A 17,285-nucleotide genomic window follows, 5' to 3' on the forward strand; every position below is an offset into this window, starting at 1 on the left:
CCAGTTGAAATATGGATGAAGAGCTGGAAAAGGATGAGAAAGGTCTTGTTGCAATGGCCTAGAGGAGGGATGCAAAGGGGACATGGAGGGCTGGGGTGATGCTGAGGGCAGCTGGCAGCAGGGCCCGTGCTACGGTGGAGCTGACACAGGCAGCAGCTTGTCTGGAGGGATCCTTGGGAGTAATCAGGTAAGTGGTTTTTATGACATAGTGCCAAGTGCTATGTGCCCACAGCTATATAAGAAGAGGGTTAGAAATGTGAATTTTATGAATGAGGGGTTGTAAATGAGAATAGCCTTGAAGATGAAATGGGACTGTCAAGCAGCTAAAAACCTGGTTTCAGCTACTTCCAACTGCCACTGGGTGCTGGTTTGTTTAGGGAGGTCCAGTGTTGCTGGAAACTTGCATTCTGTGGGTGGCTGGTTTGGTGGGAGATTAGCATCCTGGGAAGCTCAGAAGCAGGCTGATGCTGTGGTCCTATTCAGAGCACAAGTGGGACAAGTGTCTCAGAAAGCATCCCCAAGATGAGGCTAGGGAGGGAGAGGATGGCAGCAGAAGGTATGAGAAAGGCCCAAATGAGCCAGCTCTCACCACTTGCCTGTACAGACTCTCCTGCAGCCTGGGGAGCAAAAGGCCTCTGCATGGCTGTGCAATCAAAAGGCCCAGGGGGAGGGGGAAGGAGGGAGTATGCAGTAGCCCTACGGGCAAGAGGAACCCCAATCCTGGTACCTGTGGTGGCTGCACACTTGTGCTGAGCGAGTGGACTGGCCTGGCTCTGGCCATCAGATCCACGTGCCAGTTGCTCTCAGCCTAACTGATGCCTCCAGCTGTGCAAAGGGTCTTGCTGACCCTTCCCCAGCCTGGCGTGGTACTGCAAGGCCTCTGTCTCACCTGTGCCAGGTGTAGTTTGCATTCAGCTCAAAAAGAGGGTGGCCAGGGCATGTGATGGGAGGCATGTGAGTCCCGTCAGCCCTGCTGGGAGCTATAAATGGCATGTGTGCTCACTGGAGGAGCACGGCTGGCAGGGAGGAGGGGGAGGTGGTGGTGGCGGCGGCGGCGAGGGGGGTGTTTGGTTTAGCAGTTACTCCCTTGCTCTGTAGGAGGTTGGCCCTAGAGAGTGGGAGACAGCTGTGAAGGCTGGTGGCAAGCGTGCATGTCCTCTGAGTGATGAGGCAGATATGGAAAGGGCTTGTGCAAGCTGCAGAGCCCTCCACGGGGTGCTCAGGTGGCAAAACGGGTCTGTGGCAGGGCTGGTGCTGGCAGAGATGAGGTCTTTTCCTGTGTTGCAGTTCCTATTTGTAGGACAGGGTGTGGGAGACCCCTTTTCTTAGCTAAGGATGTGGCTCGCTCCGTCCTCACAGCTTTGTGCTCTGGGGCTGTGTGGTCCCTCCTGCAGCCTTGCTGACCCACATGCGGCCTGCCTTGTACCCAGGCGTCCTGCTTGCGTGGGCTGTCCCTCTCCTGTGGAGGTCCTGGTTCACATCTGAGCAGAGGACATGGCCTGTGCCATCTGCTAGGAACCCTCTGAGCTGCAGAGCGGGGGTGGACGTGGGCCGCCGTCTGTGTACTGGGGCCAGCCCAGCCATCTCCCCATGGGACAGGCGTACAGGCAGTCTGTCCTACCCACAGATGGCTGAGGTACAGGACCCCATTCTCTCCTCCTGTGGACTCGAAGGTAGCTGTGGGCCATCCTCTTAAACAGAGATCCTTTTTCTTCTGACCAGTGGTCACCTTGTGCTTGGGGAATGTGTATTTTGGTCACATCTGCCCAGTCCTGTGCCCTGCACACCCTTGAGCACCCGTGTGGTCCCCAGACCCTCTCGGTGCCTCTGCAGCTCCTCCTCCTGACCCTCGGCAGACCCTGCGGCCACCAGAGACAAGCGCAGGCTGTGGGAACAGTGGGGGTGGAGGGTTGCCTCGAGCAACACTTGGTGGCATCACTAAGAGGCAGGCAGGGTGGTGGTGCCGAGCTCCTCCCGACCGCATCCTGAGCACGGCAAGGCAGGGGCCGGCAGGGACGCTCAGCCGCGTGGCGTGTTCCCTACGAGGACACGAGTGACTGGAAGTGGCAGCAGGAACGGAGGGAGCAAGGGCTGAAAGAGCGGGTGTCTTGGCCCAGCCTTTTCCGCTCTGCCGCAGGACGGCCAGGCCGGGCCGTCCGCAGCAGCGTAACGCCCTCGGTGTTCGTCGCCGACCGACTGGCCCGCCCCGTCCGTGCGGCTCGCCTCGCTGTCTCTTTAAGAGCCTCCCTGCGTGTTTCAATCTATCAGTGACGCGAGCGCAGTCGGAACGTATGCAAATCAAACGCCAGCCGCCGGCCAATCGATGCCGGCGCTTTGCGGCCGCCAGCCAATGGGGTGGTGCCTCCCGGCGGGGCGCCGGCTCGCCCCATATAAGGAGCGCCTTCGCCATAAAAGGCAACATTGTATCGCTTTATATGGGGGCGGCGCGGCGCGGCGGGGGCGGCGGCGGAGCGGGGCCGTGAGCGCGGAGCAGGCGGCGGGACCATGGCGGGGCCGGCCTGACCTGACCCGACCCGCGCTCGCCGCCGCGATGTTGCCGAGCCAGGCCGGGGCCGGGAACGGTGCCGCCGCCGCGCTGGCCCGCGGCTCGGGGCTGGGCCGGTCGCCGGTACCGCGTGGGGCGAACGGCGGAGGGGCGGCGGCGGGGCCGCCCGGGGGCCGCCTGGAGCGGGAGACGCTGTACAGCGGCAGCGAGGGCGACTCGGAGTCGGCCGAGGAGGAGGAGCTGGGCGGCGAGCGGCGCGGCGTGAAGCGTGGCCTGGCCGAGGCGGCGGCGGCGGGGCCTGCGGCGGGAGCGGCGGCGGCCGCCTACAGCGGCGGCGGCGGGGGCGGCGGGGCCGTGAGCGGCGCCAAGCCCGGGAAGAAGACGCGGGGCCGGGTGAAGATCAAGATGGAGTTCATCGACAACAAGCTGCGGCGCTATACCACCTTCAGCAAGAGGAAGACCGGCATCATGAAGAAGGTGCGGCCCCGGGGCTCTGGCCGGCGCTGGGGGCGAGCGGCCGCCGAGGGGGGCGGCAGGGGGGAGCGGCTGGCACCCACCTGTCCGCGGCCGGCGGCCCGGCGGGAGCCCTGGTCCCTGGGCGGTGCGCGCCCGGGCCGAGCGAGGAGCCGGCCGGCGGGGCCGTGCCCGGAAACGGTGGCGGCTTCCCGGTCCCGCGGGGGGGGTGCGGCCCGGCACCAGCTCCTTCCGGGGGGCTGTGTGGGAGCCTCTGGCGGGGCCGGTTGTCGCCTGCGGCCGGTCCCGGGCGCCCGCGGGGCTCGGGACAGGGACCTGGGCAGCCGGGAGCGGGAAGGGCGGTCGCGGTCACGCAGCCCGGGACCGAGGGATGCCGGGTGCGCCCGGTGGTCCCCAGCCGGCTGTTGCGCCCGGGGAGGCCCGTCCCGCCGCAGCCTCCAGCCGTCGGGGCCCCTCTCCGTGAGCCTTGCTGGGTGCTGAGCAAGTCCTGTGGCACAGCTGGGCTGCTCTGCCCACCAAGGGCCCGGCAGGGCTGGCTCCTTTGGCGCGGAAGGGGCCAGCGCCATGTCTCGGTCGGTCCGGAGTGCTCTCTGCGGTTCCTGGTGGCTGGAGCCGTTGTGCAAAGACAGATTAGAAACTTGGGGGATATTGTGTGCAGTTGGATGCTGCTGGTTCCTCTGCGTCCCTGTCGGTGCTTGTAGCATCCTCGGAACAACTAGGCAGCGCTGTGTCCCAGCTGAGCTGGGCTTCATGCACCCTGGGAAGGTGGGAATGGTTGTAGGGTACTGCTGGGCACATCCTGGCTGCACAGGATATAGAATGGGGTTATCCTATCTGGGGCGGCTTGTGTGAGACCACTGAGTGTGCCATGATGGTATATGAAGAGTGTTCTTCCTAGCCCACAGGTCAGTCCTGGGGGATGGTAACCTCACTGCAGGGATGTTTGGGTGCAGCTGTGCTCGGGGCTGTGAAGACTGAGAGAGGAGTCTTGGTCCTGGCCTGGCTGGGGTGTCAGTGAGGGAAAAGATATAGCAGAGACATGTGGGCTGGGCAGCATCCTCTTACAGGGCTCAGCAGAGGTGAAGGGCTGAGGCATCCAGATGTATCTGGAGAAGCAGGTGGGATTTCTAGAATGGGGACAACCCAGTGTCCCCCATGTCCTCTGGCCCTCCTGAGGGGACCGCTCTTTTTCTGTGGCCTCTTGACATGCACATCCCCTAAGGGTATACTAAAGGAGGTGGGAACACAGCATGAAGCACTTCAACCTCTAGGGAACTGATCTTGAGTTGGTTTTAGAGGCCGTAGCTCCTCTGGGGTGACAGGGAGCTGGAGCTGGTGTGACCAAAAGGAGGGCTGTGCTGGGAGCACAGGGACATGTCGGGGACTTGACCTGCACTGTATGTGTCCCTGCCATCTGTGACTTCCTGTTCTTCCCTTGTGCTGCTGGCAGGCCTACGAGCTTTCTACGTTGACGGGTACTCAAGTCCTGCTGCTGGTGGCCAGTGAGACGGGCCATGTGTACACGTTTGCTACACGGAAACTGCAGCCCATGATCACCAGTGAGACGGGGAAGGCGTTGATTCAAACGTGCCTCAACTCCCCAGACTCGCCCCCACGCTCAGACCCGACCACTGACCAGCGCATGAGCGCCACGGGCTTTGAGGAGACGGACCTCACCTACCAGGTGTCTGAGTCGGACAGCAGTGGGGAGACCAAGGTAACGTTCCTGTGCTCAGCTGCACACCCGGGCACCCTGGAGGGTACGGGCTGTGCCTGCGGGGCTGTGCTGGGAGCCTTGATTGTCCCCAGCCCTCCTTGAATAGCAGCTTGGGAAGCTGAGGATGGGTCCCCTTTTGCTGCAACTCCAGCGAGCTTTTGTGGCCTCTCAGGCCTGGCTCCTTCACTTGGCTGGTGGTAGTGGTGATTCAGAGAGGGAGGGAAGTGGGTGGCAGGTGTCCTGGCCCTGGCTTTTGCAGCAGGGGCTCCCCACCAGCCCAGCCCACCCCCCAGCCAGCTCTCGACACTGTTATCTCTCCCCGGGCGTCTCTATGCTCTTGCACTCATTGATAAAAATTTGATTCTGCCTCCATGGCCTTATAAGGCCTGGTTTCCCTCGCCAGAGTCCCTGGCAGGGCCCCTCACATTCCTTATAAGCTGCAGCTGTCTCTTGCTTTGGTGCTGTTTTGGAAGGGGGCAGGGAGGACATAGGGAATGGAAACATTTGGCTGGACGGACTCTTTCTGCTCCCTGCCTGGTGTCCCTGCAGGCGCTGGCCCTTGCCTGCCCGTGTTACTTGTGGCCTCTCACCCAGGGTGCTGCAGAGGGCGTGCTTGTGGGTGCAGAGTCAGGCAATGACCCTTTTCTGCTGGGAGGGCCCTGTCTTGTCCCTGCATTTCCTGGTGCTGTTCCTCGGAGCTCTTGCAAGAAAGCTGGCTCCTGTATCCCTGCTGCTTCCTTTACAGGCTGGTGCTCGGGTCTGCAGGCCCTTGGACGTGGGAGGCAGGGGAGTTTGTGGCGCAATGCTGCGACTACATGCTGAACTGGGGGTTGTGCCACAGCTTCCTGGGTTTGTGTGGAGTGCCGCTGGGTGCTGCGAGTTGCTGCAGCTCTGCTGTACCTGTGCTCACAGCATGGGTACTGGGCTTGCTGTAAAAGCATCCTTCCAGATGAACTGTGGCCTTACTCTAGGAGCCCTCCAGCCAGCTGTATGCAAGCCACAGCAGCATCCTTGCTGTACAGTAGCCACTAAATATTAAGCAGACAGAGCCTGGAGATGGCTGTCTGAGATCTTTCTTGAGCCGCAATTCCTCCATGCCCTCTTCCCCACGTGTATGCAGTGCTGCACCAAGCAGAAGTTAAGTGCTGCTGAGCCTTGAGAAGTATCAGCAGTCACAGAGATCCCTGCAGGCAGAGGAGCTGTGGTGGGCCAAGGTGTTGCTGGCTGGAGAGCTCTGTGCTGGAGCCCAGAAGAGTCCACGGGAAGGCCTCCTGCTGATGGGAGCCCAACAACAGTCCTGGCTGTCCCAATCTGGCGTGACCCTCCTGGGCATGTCTGATTCCTAGTGCAAGTTGTGCCAGCCCTTTCCAGTAGGCAAAGGAGCCCATTGTCACCAGCAGTTTCTCCCTTGTGCAGCCTGTGTTTGTAAGGACTGGTGTCTCTTGGGCTTCTTTTGCATGAAAAGGCAAGTCCTGAGGGCATTTTGTAATGAGACGAATTACCTGTGCCTGGAGTAATTTGGCTGTGCAGGAAGTGCTGTGCATGGCAGCTGACCTGTTCCTGTCATGAGCCTTGTCCACATCATGTCTCTTAAGATTTTCTGTGAAAATATTGCCAGGTGGCCCCAAAGGAAGTGCGCTCTTGGGGTGCAGTTACTCTGCAGAGGAGATCTTAACACAACTTCTCTCTGCCTGCTTTCTGATGCAGCCCCCACTTAGTGCCCTGCAAGCTCCATCCCGGTACTCACAAGGGTGAGTGGGGTGCCTTATGGGCACAGCCAGCATTTGGTGTGGGGCTGGAGGAACCCTGTGGCCCTGTCTTCTGCTTGACATTCTGACTGAACCTACCTGAGAATGAAGGGAGCCTGTGGGTAGGCCGTACTGGATGGCTGGCATCCTTGTGGGGGGGTGGGTGGTACGCAGGGCTGGGTTATGGGTGCCTCGTTGGAGGAGGTGGCAGGAAATTAAGTGCCTGGGCTGTCAGGTCCAGCCACATAGGGTGCTCTGAGAGGGCTGGGCAGTTGCTCCCTGGCCTTCCTGTAAACTCTGCTTCCTGGACTTCTGTATGGACAAAACCTGCTTGTGTTCAGCTGCTGCAGCAGAGGAGGGGAGCAATGCAGCCAGTTACCTGCAGTCAGTAGCCCACTGGTATTCCTTTGTGCTACACCCAGCAGCAGCTATGAGCTCCTCCTGCTGTGCCAAACCCCAACTCCCTGCCATGGAACTGAGCTCGGACTGCAGCTGGGACTGGGGCACACTGTACTTTAAAGACAGCAGCTATATCCTCACAATGATACTGTTATATGCTGACGTATCTGGTCTTTTGTGGGCCCCAAATGACACTATGTCCTCACATAGTCTCCTGGATGTGGTGTTGTGGGGGAGCGTATTTTGGAGGAAGCTTGAGGGCTCTAGATTGGGGTGAGAGCATGGGAGTAGCCCTGATCTGGTCATCTCTTTTTGGGGTGGGGGAAAGATGGGACTTTCTGCCCTATACGGAATACAGACCAGGTTGGGATCTCCCGTGTACTTCCAAGACCAGTTGTCCTGCAACGTCCACGTAATAATGCTGACTGGGGGGTCTGGGCCATGCTGAACAGCATTGTCCCAGGCAGTCTCCAGAAGCTGTGGAGTTAGGATCGTTTCTGTCCCCAAGACTCTACTATGGTCCAGGATGGGCATCAGATGGCCTGGGCCATACCCTGTGATCTACTCATGCTGTATAGCATTTATCAAGCACACACAGTGGTGCGGATCTGTGCAGACATCTGCTACGCCGCACCTCTCTACTGCATGTTGATTCCCCAGGAGCTGTTCTGCAAACTGAAGTTTGCAGTGAGCTATGGTGGGGAATGGATGTGCAGCTGGATCAGGAAGAGAAGGGCCTTCAGGGGTTGTCCATAGCCCCTTTGGGTAATCTCTGCTGAAGGTGATCCATGACTCGGCTTCTATTGAAGGCTGCCCTTGCACATGTAGTCTAGGCTTTGCAGGGTGCTGGGGGGAGCCAAGGTGCCCAGGGGCTCTGAGGGATCACAGACAGGCATGGGGAGAAGGCAACGGATGTCCAATCCCAAGGTCTCTCCCAGCTCTCTTTCTGTAACTGGGAGCTATTGCTGCAGCCCAAGATAAACGCAGCAAAGAGGGGAGGAATATGAGTGTCACCTGTGGCGGAGTAGGGAGGGCAGAGAAGGGGTATACATGATTTGAGCCTGCTGGTACAGCATCTCTCCCAAGCACCTTTGCTGTTCTGATCACACTGAGCTTTGCCCTTGTGCTTCTAGGGAGTCCCGGGAATCTCCCTGAGCAGGGTGCTGTGAATCTTCTGGGATGCCTCCTGCAGCCCTGAGAGTATGGAGTGTGGAGGGATGCCAAGTGCCCTGGCTGCTTGGGGACTATATCTCAGGGATGTACAGCTTCAGGGCTATGCCTGGGGATGAGGAAGCCTGGCTTTTCCAGCTGGGAACAGGACCCACCCTGCTCTGCTATGGCTTCCATGACCTAGTGGGCTGGGGGGAGCTCTTCCCTGTCAACCACGTGGGGAGGGTGCCCACAGCCTCCATGCCCCATGTGGGATGGCAGGAGTTTGTGGTTGAGCTAATGGAAAGTGCCTCTGCTGGGCTCCGCTCCGTTACCACGTGCCTCTTCTAATTTGGACTTCAGGGACTGCAGTGCCAAGGTGGAGGGGTGTTTCTCTCCTCCTTCCCCAGGCCCTGGGGCACGGCTGAGTGCCCAGGATTGGCTCCCCCTGTCCAAAATGGGCTGCCTTCCCTTTTTTAGCTGTTCGTTGAGCTGTGAATTCCTTGTTCCTGGCAGCTTGACAAGCTGGGAACAAGGCTTAGCACGTGGGAGAGCTGGGCCCACCAGCCGGCAGTGGGAGGGGTGGGAGTGTGGCAGCCTTAACTCTTCCCAGGCGTGCTGGCAGTCGTGGCAGGGCACGGGTCCCCTGTGGCATGGTCTCCTGGGGAGTGGTGTATTTGCAGTCTGCTCTTGGCCAGTAGGGCAGGAGAGGGGCCATGGAGACCCTGGGTATCCAAAAGGGGATTTGGGGGAAGGAGGCATGTTAGGTGGATTGTGACTGCCAGGGGCAGCAGGGATTGTGCTGGGCTCGGTTGGTTCCTGCAGAGCCAAGCCATGTCCAGCCACATGCTTTGAAACTGCAGAAACTGGGTGTTACGTGCCCTGCAGCCTGGGGTACATGTTCCTCCCTTGTTCCCAGACCCAGGCGTCCAGCCTCTCAGGCTGGTGTTGGCCCAGCACAGGGCCCTGTTCCTCCTGGTGCTTAGCTTCCCTGGTGATGCTGTTCTCCGACAGGCACAGAGCTCCAGTGCTCCTTGCAGGACCATGGTGGGTGCTGGCTGTAGCTAACATACGGGGTCCCTTGGAAGCATTTGCCTTGTGCTCATCTCCTGCTAGTAGACTGGCAGGATGCTTCCCCTAGCCAGGTTCTCCCCTTTGCTCCAGGAGATTTACAGAGGCGTTCCCCAGGGCCTACCAAAGCAGCTGTCAGGGCTGGGTTTGGGCCTCCCTGGTGTTCCAGGTCTGGCATTGCTCACCTCTCCTTTGCTGCTTTCAGTGTACAGCTGCCTTTAAGAGCCAGTTCTCGGCTTGTTCTTGGCCATGTGTTTCCTGCCATAAGGGAAGTGGTGTGTGTTCCTGACAGGAGACAGTGTGTTTGCCTTTACATCTGTCCCTGCAAGGACTGCTTTTGCCTGTTATGTGCCAAAAAAGAGGCTGCTCTCTTCTTAGAGGCTATGGGGACTTTTGGGGAGGGGAAGGGTTGCTTTATCCCCTGTTGTCTTGCAGGGAAGTCTCTCAGGGGACCCGTGTGGCCCTGGGCTTATATCCAAGGTTTACGATGAGCTCTCTCCAGCTCTCCTCGTGCTGCATTATTGGGCACAGTCTCCTCATGCTTGTACAAGCAACTCCTCTCTGCTACCCTGGCTCTGCTCCATGTGCTGGCAGTAGGCTATGGGGGTATGGTTTAGCACGGGGATGCAACCTATGGAGTCTGGTTTGGTCTTGTGGGCAGATGTTGACCAGATCCAAGGGCTGGTCTGAGTTGTCACAATCTCTCCTTCCTCAGGACGCACTGAAACCAGCGTTCACTGTCACCAACCTGCCGGGGACAACGTCCACCATCCAGACAGCCCCCACCACCTCGACCTCCATGCAGGTCAGCAGTGGCCCGTCATTCCCCATCACTAATTACCTGGCGCCAGTGTCTGCCAGCATCAGCCCCAATGCAGTCACCAGTGCCAACGGGACAGTGCTGAAGACTACTGGAGCCAGTGCAGTGACATCTGGGGGCCTCATGCCGATACCCACCGGCTTCACCCTCATGTCAGGTCAGTGCCTTTAGGGGCTGAGGACTGCATCCATCCGTGTCTGCACCTGGAGTGTGTTGCTGCCCTCTCCAGAGGAGAGGAGACCTAGTGGCAGGAGGAAGCAGAGTGATTGCTGCTGTAGGGTGAACCTGGCTGGGATTCCTTGCTCGAGCCCAGCTGGGCCAGTGGCTGGAGAAGGGTTGTGTAGTGACTGTTTCCTTAGAGTGCTGCTAGCTGGCCCTGCTGCTGGGAAGGGCGTGGTGGCAGGGAGCTGAGCTGGGACCCCAGGGCAGCACCGAGAAGCCTGGAGGGAGTGAAAAGAGCTGGTGGTGACAAAGCCTTTCTTTCTCCCTCCTTTTGGCAGGTGCTTCCCTTTCTCCGGGGACCCCTACCATTCCTCTCACTCAGTTACAGCCGCACTCCCTGGCTCTTTCCAGCCAGCAGGGCCAGGTGGTCACGGGTACGGCTGGACAGCTGCAGCCGGCACAACAGACAGTCTTCCGCTTCCCTGCCAGAGCTGGAGGGCAGATCGTGTCGCTGACAGGTCAGCACTCGCTTCTCCTCCGCTTGCTTGAGGTGGGGGGATGGAGGTGTCTGTGGGAGTCCTGGTCCTGGCCAGAGAGCTGATTCCCAACTCAGGTGGGAGCACAGAGGAGGCAGAGCACAGGGCACCCTGGCTGTGGCCGCAGGGGAGAGATGGGAAGACAGGGCAGAGAATGCTTGGCATAGACAGGAAGAGCAGTGTCCTGGGATATACAGACCAAGGGAAGCAGTGGGTTGTCAGTCTCCTGGCCCAGGGTTTGCCCTGCGGCTAGCAAACACAGAGGAGACAGGTCCCTGGTGCAGCTGCGCTGAGGCTGAACTGTGCTGCTAGGAGGACTGATGGAAGGAGACCACAGGGGCTCAGATGCGCCCAGTGGATGTTTTTTGAGTGCTGATGTTTGAGCAGCTGCCCTTGCTTTTGTATTTGGATCTGCAGTCACTGAACCACAGTGCAGAGGATAGATTAGGAGAGACCCAGAGCAGAGGAGGAAGTGGTGCTGCTGTGCTGCCTTGTGTGCATTGTCCTTTTTAGGAATTTCTTGTTGTGCTGAATCAAGGCTCTCCAGGTGTTGTACTGGGGCCAGACATGCTCCTGGGTGGAGTTTCAGAGCAGGGCTAGGCTCTCCCTTGTGGGGGCAGCCATCATCTCAGGACCAGCACTGAGAGTGAGAGAGTATTTCTTGTGTCCTGCCTGTTTGTGCCCAAGTTGATGAGTCTGATAGCCTGCATACTTTCTTGGAGCCCTTATGGCTTCTGTGGGCCCTGGCAGACAGCGTGATTTCATGCAGGGGACCAGATTTACCTTGTGATCTGGAGAAGCTTAGAGAATAATGGACGTGTGTCTCTGGTGTAGTGTGTGGGGAGATGCCCAGTCTGAGCAAGGTGGCTGGTGATTCCTGCTCTCTGGCATCCCTTATTCTTCCCTTTGGAGGCTTGACTTGAGCCTGACAGGAGCTTTCTGTGCTGAGCTCTGTCTCTGGAGCTGAAGAGCTTTGCAGTCACCTTGTGATCCAGTGGTCTCTAATCCCTCTGTAGGCACTGTGACATCCTTGAGATCACAAGCTGAGTGAGATAGCTGTTCCTTGGGTGCCCTGTGGAGGATGGAGCTGAGCTCCAGAGTGTGAAGGCAGTGGGGCCCAGCTGGCCTGGGCATTTGGGCTCTTGCAGTTCTGCTCGCTGCAGTGAGATGATCCTTGGAGGGCTGGCTAAGTGTGGGCAGTGCTGGGGGCATGTGCTGGGCACTCTCCTCCCAATATCTTCTGTCCTGGTGGAGCCAGGAGTGGTGAGGAGGGCCCCAGACATTTCTGAACCATGCCTGGGAGCTGGACAAAAGCTCCTGTGGCCTTTCCTTTTTTCTCTGGAGCCCTGTAGGCCAGCTAACCCCTCCTTGGCCCCTGGGTGCCAGGAAAGAGCAGTTTTTGGCCTACTCTTTGGGGTAGGGCCTGGTTTCTGCCACATGCTGCTTTTGGCTAGCCTTCCCCAGCACAGTGCAGAGCCACGCTGCAGAGCTGTGAGCAGCCAGAGAAGGATTGGGGGGCTTTCATATGGCCCAGAGTGCCTGTCTCTCTGCTGAGCCACAGGCTCATGGGCTCCTCTCTCTCCCCAGGTGGTACCATGGCTCAGCAGGTCCCAGTCCAGGCGATCCAGGTGCACCAGGCACCGCAGCAAACGTCTCCCTCTAGTGACAGCAGCACTGACCTTACCCAGACCTCTTCTAGCGGAACAGGTAATTGTGACATTACAGTCTTCCTTCCTAACCACTGCTGATAACAACCCACACCAATAGACCTCACACCTGCTCCCTGCCCAGGATCCTTCTTCAGACTAACTCTATCCCAGCCTTTCTGACAGTTTCCCAGGTGTATTTATCCTTGTTGCCAGCCCCTGTGCTATGCTATATCTAGGTAGATGCTGCTGTGCATAGGACACCTTACAAGGGATTACAGGTTGTCCAGTTCTCAAATGGTTTCTTAGTAAGTCAGCATTGCCCCTAGCATAAGGCACTGGCTCACATCTCCTTCACATTTTTACTGTATATGCAGAGGACACCTCTGTTGTCCGCAAAATCTGAGTTCAGGTGCCTGGATGCAGGCTGTATCCAGTTCGACAGCTTTATTAAAACTTCGTCAGGAAACTTGTACCTCAGGTTGAATTCAGTCCGGGGGTATTTGGCTGCTGTGCTTTTCTGCCCTCTCATACTCATGAAAGGAAAGGTTTGAGCTCTCCTGCCTGTTCCATGGGGCTTTTCCCCAAGAGCTTGAGAGAACAAGATGGGTATCTCCATGCACCTTCTGCTTCAGGACAGCATGCCAAGGGTGGCTGAGGGAGGGGTGCTGAGCAGGTGTGTGAGTGTAGCAGACTCCTTTTCGTGTGGCTCACATGTAGTCTGTCTTGGTGCCAGTGACCCTCCCGGCGACCATCATGACATCGTCTGTGCCAACCACTGTGGGTGGCCACATGATGTACCCCAGCCCACATGCGGTGATGTACGCGCCCACATCTGGCCTTGCGGATGGTGGACTTGCAGTCCTCAACGCTTTCTCACAGGCGCCCTCAGCGATGCAGGTGTCCCACGGCCAGGTCCAGGATCAGGGTAAGACAGCTGCCTGGGTCAGCGCTCCCTTAAGTACTCTCACATGCTGATTTTTCTTGTCTCACATGTATTTATGCTGTATATTAATTTCAAAGAATCTTCTTCTAAGCAGTCCTGGAGGCTGTACAAGGGTGATGCTTGATGCTCGCTTTTAGATCCCACTGTTCTCCTATGCAAAGAATTGCTTGACCTGTTTGCTGAGGAAAAAGGGTGAGGGTTGCTGGGATGGGTGGCATGTGGGCAAGCAGTGGAGGGAGCTAGGAGACTGGACAGGATGTGTGGTTGCATGAGCGGGCAAAGCAGCATGAAGCCATGCAGGCAAGACTTGGATTGGGGCCTTGTGCCTGCTTCTCCCAGCATTTGGAAAACTAGCACGTGTGGCTTTCTTCTGGGATGCCTCAATGCAGGCAAACAGGCACTTTCATCCTTGTGAAGTTCCGTGAAGCTCAGAGAAAGGACCCGTGGGGGAGCACTGTTTAAGGGATGGTGTCATTTGTGCTCTCTCTCTGTGGCAGGTGGCGTCCCCCAAGTGTTCCTGACAGCCCCATCAGGCACTGTTCAGATCCCAGTCTCAGCTGTCCAGCTTCACCAGGTAGGCGCAGAGTGGTACTCGCAGGTGTTCAGGGGGTGTCCTTGTTCTGCCCCTGCCTGCACATCCTTTGTGGGTCTGGGCTGACCCAGGCCCCTGGGTAGGGCCAGTCCTCAGGTCTGGGAAAGATGTCAGCGCCACCCACCCTTGGGTGAGGAAGTCTTGCCCTCCTTGGACAGGTGCCCAGAAATGACAGTGCAACCCTGGCTGCTGGCACACGTGATCTCAGGGCATGCTGACCCCCAGTGCTTCCTCCTCCCTTTTCTCTCTAGATGGCAGTCATCGGGCAGCAGAGCAGCAGTGGCAGCAGCCTGACGGAGCTGCAGGTGGTCAACTTGGACACCTCACACAGCGCCAAGAGTGACTGAGAGGCCTCTGCTGCCGGCCTTGTGCTGTCCCTGGCTTGTCATGCCAGTGCCGGGTCTGGCAGCAATTCCTTCTCGTACAGACTGCACCAGTTATTTATTGTTGCCTTTTCACGTTTCCTTCATCCACACATGCACACACACACACACGCACCCACACACACACACATACACACAGGCACGCGTGTGGGGCTGCAGGACCCACCTGGGCTGTAGCTGTGCTGGGGCCATGCAGGGCTTGGGGGTGTTTGGATGCCGCAGTAGCTGTGCTTGTCTCACGCCAGCCAAAGAAACTTGCCTCTTGAGGGGAGGATTGCTCTGTGCTGTAAATAAAATACTGTGGGCCATTCCCAGCTGGAGGCTCTGGCTCCCTTCTGGGTGCTCTGAGTCACCTTGCCCATGAGTATTTGCTCTGCGTGGGGCTCAGTGCAGACCCAGAGCTGTCCTGTGGGCACAGTTCGGAGCAGAGTGGGCCGAGGCTGTGCTCCTGGCCTCAGCAATGTGCCTTTGTGGGGGTGACAGGTCCTGGCCACAGCAACTCACCCTGGGCTCTGGACAGGGGAGAGTGGCCAGCTTGCATGTGCATCTCTGGTCGGGCCTGTGCACCCTCCCTCTGGAGGGCATGGCACAGCCTGTGGCACGCGGCCCCGTCCTCCCTGTATGCACTATGGTGAGCCCTCTGCCCTCAGTGCCTCCTCACTGGGCTGCCTGGCAGATTTGCAGCCTGCCTGGCTCTGCCCTGGTGGCTGCCCTCGCACAGCTGAGGTGGTTGGTGGATGCCCAGGAGCACAACGATGCCCTGGAGGCCCCTGTGGCTGGCCCAGCGCCACACTCTCCTCTCAGCCCTCGCACCGCTTGTGGACTCCGTACACCCAGGGGAACGTGGCTGGGTCTTTCCCACACCCCCCTGCAGCTCCAGCCAGCGCTTTCTAAATTTCTGTGTCTGATGCAAGGTGGCGAAACAACTCAAGTGTCAAAGGGAAGAGCCCATGGGGCACTGAGCTGCTGGGCAGGTGGCAGGCTCTTCCTCTGAGCACCAGTGTGACCTACAGGCCATCCTGGGCTGCGGAGGAGCAGCTGTGATGCCTGTGCAGGCTCAGCAAGGCCAGGGGAGAAGGGCTGGAGCGTGCTTGGTCCTGCATGGGAGTTGCTGTGAATGGCTCTGCTACCTAGCCCTGTCCTTGGAGGGAGAGTGAGAAAGTGAGAGAAGCTGCTGAATCCTTAGGGGAAGAAGCGGCTACTGTAACTTTTTTTTTTAAGTTAAAAACAAAAGAAGCCTTGGAGAAAAAAGGAAAAAAGAAAAAAAAAAGAAAAAAAAAAGAAAAAGACTTTATTTTTCTAAGTGTTAAACTCAGTATTTATGTAATTCTTTAAGGAATAAAAGTTTGGCTCCTGTACAGTTTTCATGGGGTTTGTACCAGGGGGATGGGAGAGGGGTGGGTGGGCATGGAGGCAGGAAAGGGGCCTTGCTTTTGAGTTTGTATTGTAACCTTGGACATGTTCCCTCAGCATTAGCGTTTAAGCTGCACTCTCCACCCACCAGCATGTGCCAGGGATCAAGCTGAACCGAGTGGGATGCTTGTTTTCCACTTACCTGTACTGAGGACTCCGTACCCATCATTTTGGGCTTAACGGGCAGAAGGCAAACGAAGCAGTGGCTGGACTCTAGAAGTGGGAAACCCATCCCTCAGGAGCAAGGGGCTTGCAGTGTGCCTGGGAGCCAGAGATGGGCTGGGTCTTCTGATGGCTGCCCTGTTCACCTCCGGTCCTGGGACCTGCGGTTGTTCTGTCACTGCTCTTGGTGTGGAGCAGTACTACCTGTGACTGCCTAAGGGATATGCGCATCCCCACTCCTTGGGTGGTGAGTGGCCAGCAGTGGTTGATCCCTGCTCTCCCTGCTCACTGTGCAAGTAGCATCTCGTGAACTCCTAGCTGATGATCTGGGCTGTATTTCTTCCTCTACAGCAGTTCCTTAGTGCACAGATGTGGACAGGTCCCCTCCAAGCCCTCTGTGCAAAGAGCTCCCAGAACGATCTTTCAGCCCTAGGTCTGTTACACAGCCTGGGAAGGGCTTGTGGGGAGTGGGGTGGCCCATCTAATGAGAGTGACATTGCATGCTGCCCCCCCCCCCCCCTTAGTATCCTTGCTCTAAGAATGGTGTGTACCCCACAGCTTGGAGGTGTGGGAGCGCTGGGCCATGCCCCATTGCTAGGTGTATGAAAGCTGCTCAGTGATGCTTCCAAAACAAGGTTGGGTACCTAGGAGTTTGTCCAGGGAGAAGGATGGCGTTGGGGTTTGCGTTGTCCTTTGCCCCAGCACATCACTGTGGCCTGGCTTTGCTCCGCTTTGCTCGTGCTAGCACTGTGGAGCAGAACTGTTGGGCCGGGAGGGCAGGAGTGCCCCTGCTGCTACAGGGTAGGGTGTCTGACTGCATCCTCTCCATGGCTCCCCAAAGGCAACTGCTGGTTAAACGTTAATGGTGTATTTTATTTAAGTGCAGACTTGTAAGAACACTTGTGTATCAGGGATGAAATGGCATTTATTGTGTGGTGACATTTTTAGTTCATTTTACTGGTTTGAGGGTTGTGTGTGTGTGTGCGCGTGTGTGCGCGTGTGTACGCATAAGTGTGTGTGGGATTATTTTTTTTTTTCCCTCCAGTTTCCAGGGTTGTGTTTCTGGAAGGATGTGGAAGTAATCACAGTACTATGTACAGACCTTTCTTTTGTATTAAAAAAAATTACTCTTTCAATAAATGTTATCATTTTGTGCACAGATTTGGGATCTTGGCCGTGCTTTGCGGGAGGGGACCTTAGGGCCAATGAATGGGGATCAAAGGCAGATTCCTGCGGAGGGTGGGGGGCCTGTCTGGGCATGATGTAGCAAAGAGGGCCTCTTTGCAAAAGTCTCCATCCCCACTGCCTCACCCACAGGGAGGAGCAGGAGGACCTCAAGCAAGAGGTAAAACAGGGAGGACAAAGAGCCCGTGTTGCTTATGGAATAGTTAGGCAATAACTAAGGCCTAGGAAGAGGAATTTTTGCCAATCTTTTGATTGTAACATCAAAGAAAAGATGATCCCTAGGCCTGGCCCCAAGTGGATTATATATTTGTATGCTGATAAACTACCACAAACCAAAGGAGGACAGAGATATTTTTGAATAGTGACGGGTATTTCC

The 17,285-nt window shown here is 57.5% G+C and overlaps 1 protein-coding gene across 2 annotated transcripts; it reads left to right on the plus strand.

Annotated features, from left to right (window-relative positions):
- The first annotated feature begins 2,427 nt into the window (after positions 1 to 2,427).
- On the plus strand, positions 2,428 to 16,885 carry SRF (serum response factor). 2 transcript variants are annotated; one of them, XM_075749561.1, is made up of 8 exons: positions 2,428 to 2,983; positions 4,431 to 4,697; positions 9,780 to 10,041; positions 10,385 to 10,564; positions 12,170 to 12,289; positions 12,965 to 13,156; positions 13,672 to 13,748; positions 14,018 to 16,885. In XM_075749561.1, the coding sequence occupies exons 1-8, from the start codon at positions 2,552 to 2,554 to the stop codon at positions 14,111 to 14,113; spliced, it is 1,626 nt and encodes a 541-aa protein (XP_075605676.1). In that variant the 5' UTR covers positions 2,428 to 2,551; the 3' UTR covers positions 14,114 to 16,885. The 2 variants fall into 2 exon arrangements, with proteins under 2 accessions (XP_075605676.1, XP_075605677.1); XM_075749562.1 differs by lacking the exon at positions 10,385 to 10,564 and having other exon boundaries at positions 2,430 to 2,983.
- Positions 16,886 to 17,285: the final 400 nt, after the last annotated feature.

Source organism: Balearica regulorum, chromosome 3 (assembly GCF_011004875.1).
Source record: "Balearica regulorum gibbericeps isolate bBalReg1 chromosome 3, bBalReg1.pri, whole genome shotgun sequence".
Taxonomy (NCBI): Eukaryota; Metazoa; Chordata; class Aves; order Gruiformes; family Gruidae; genus Balearica; species Balearica regulorum.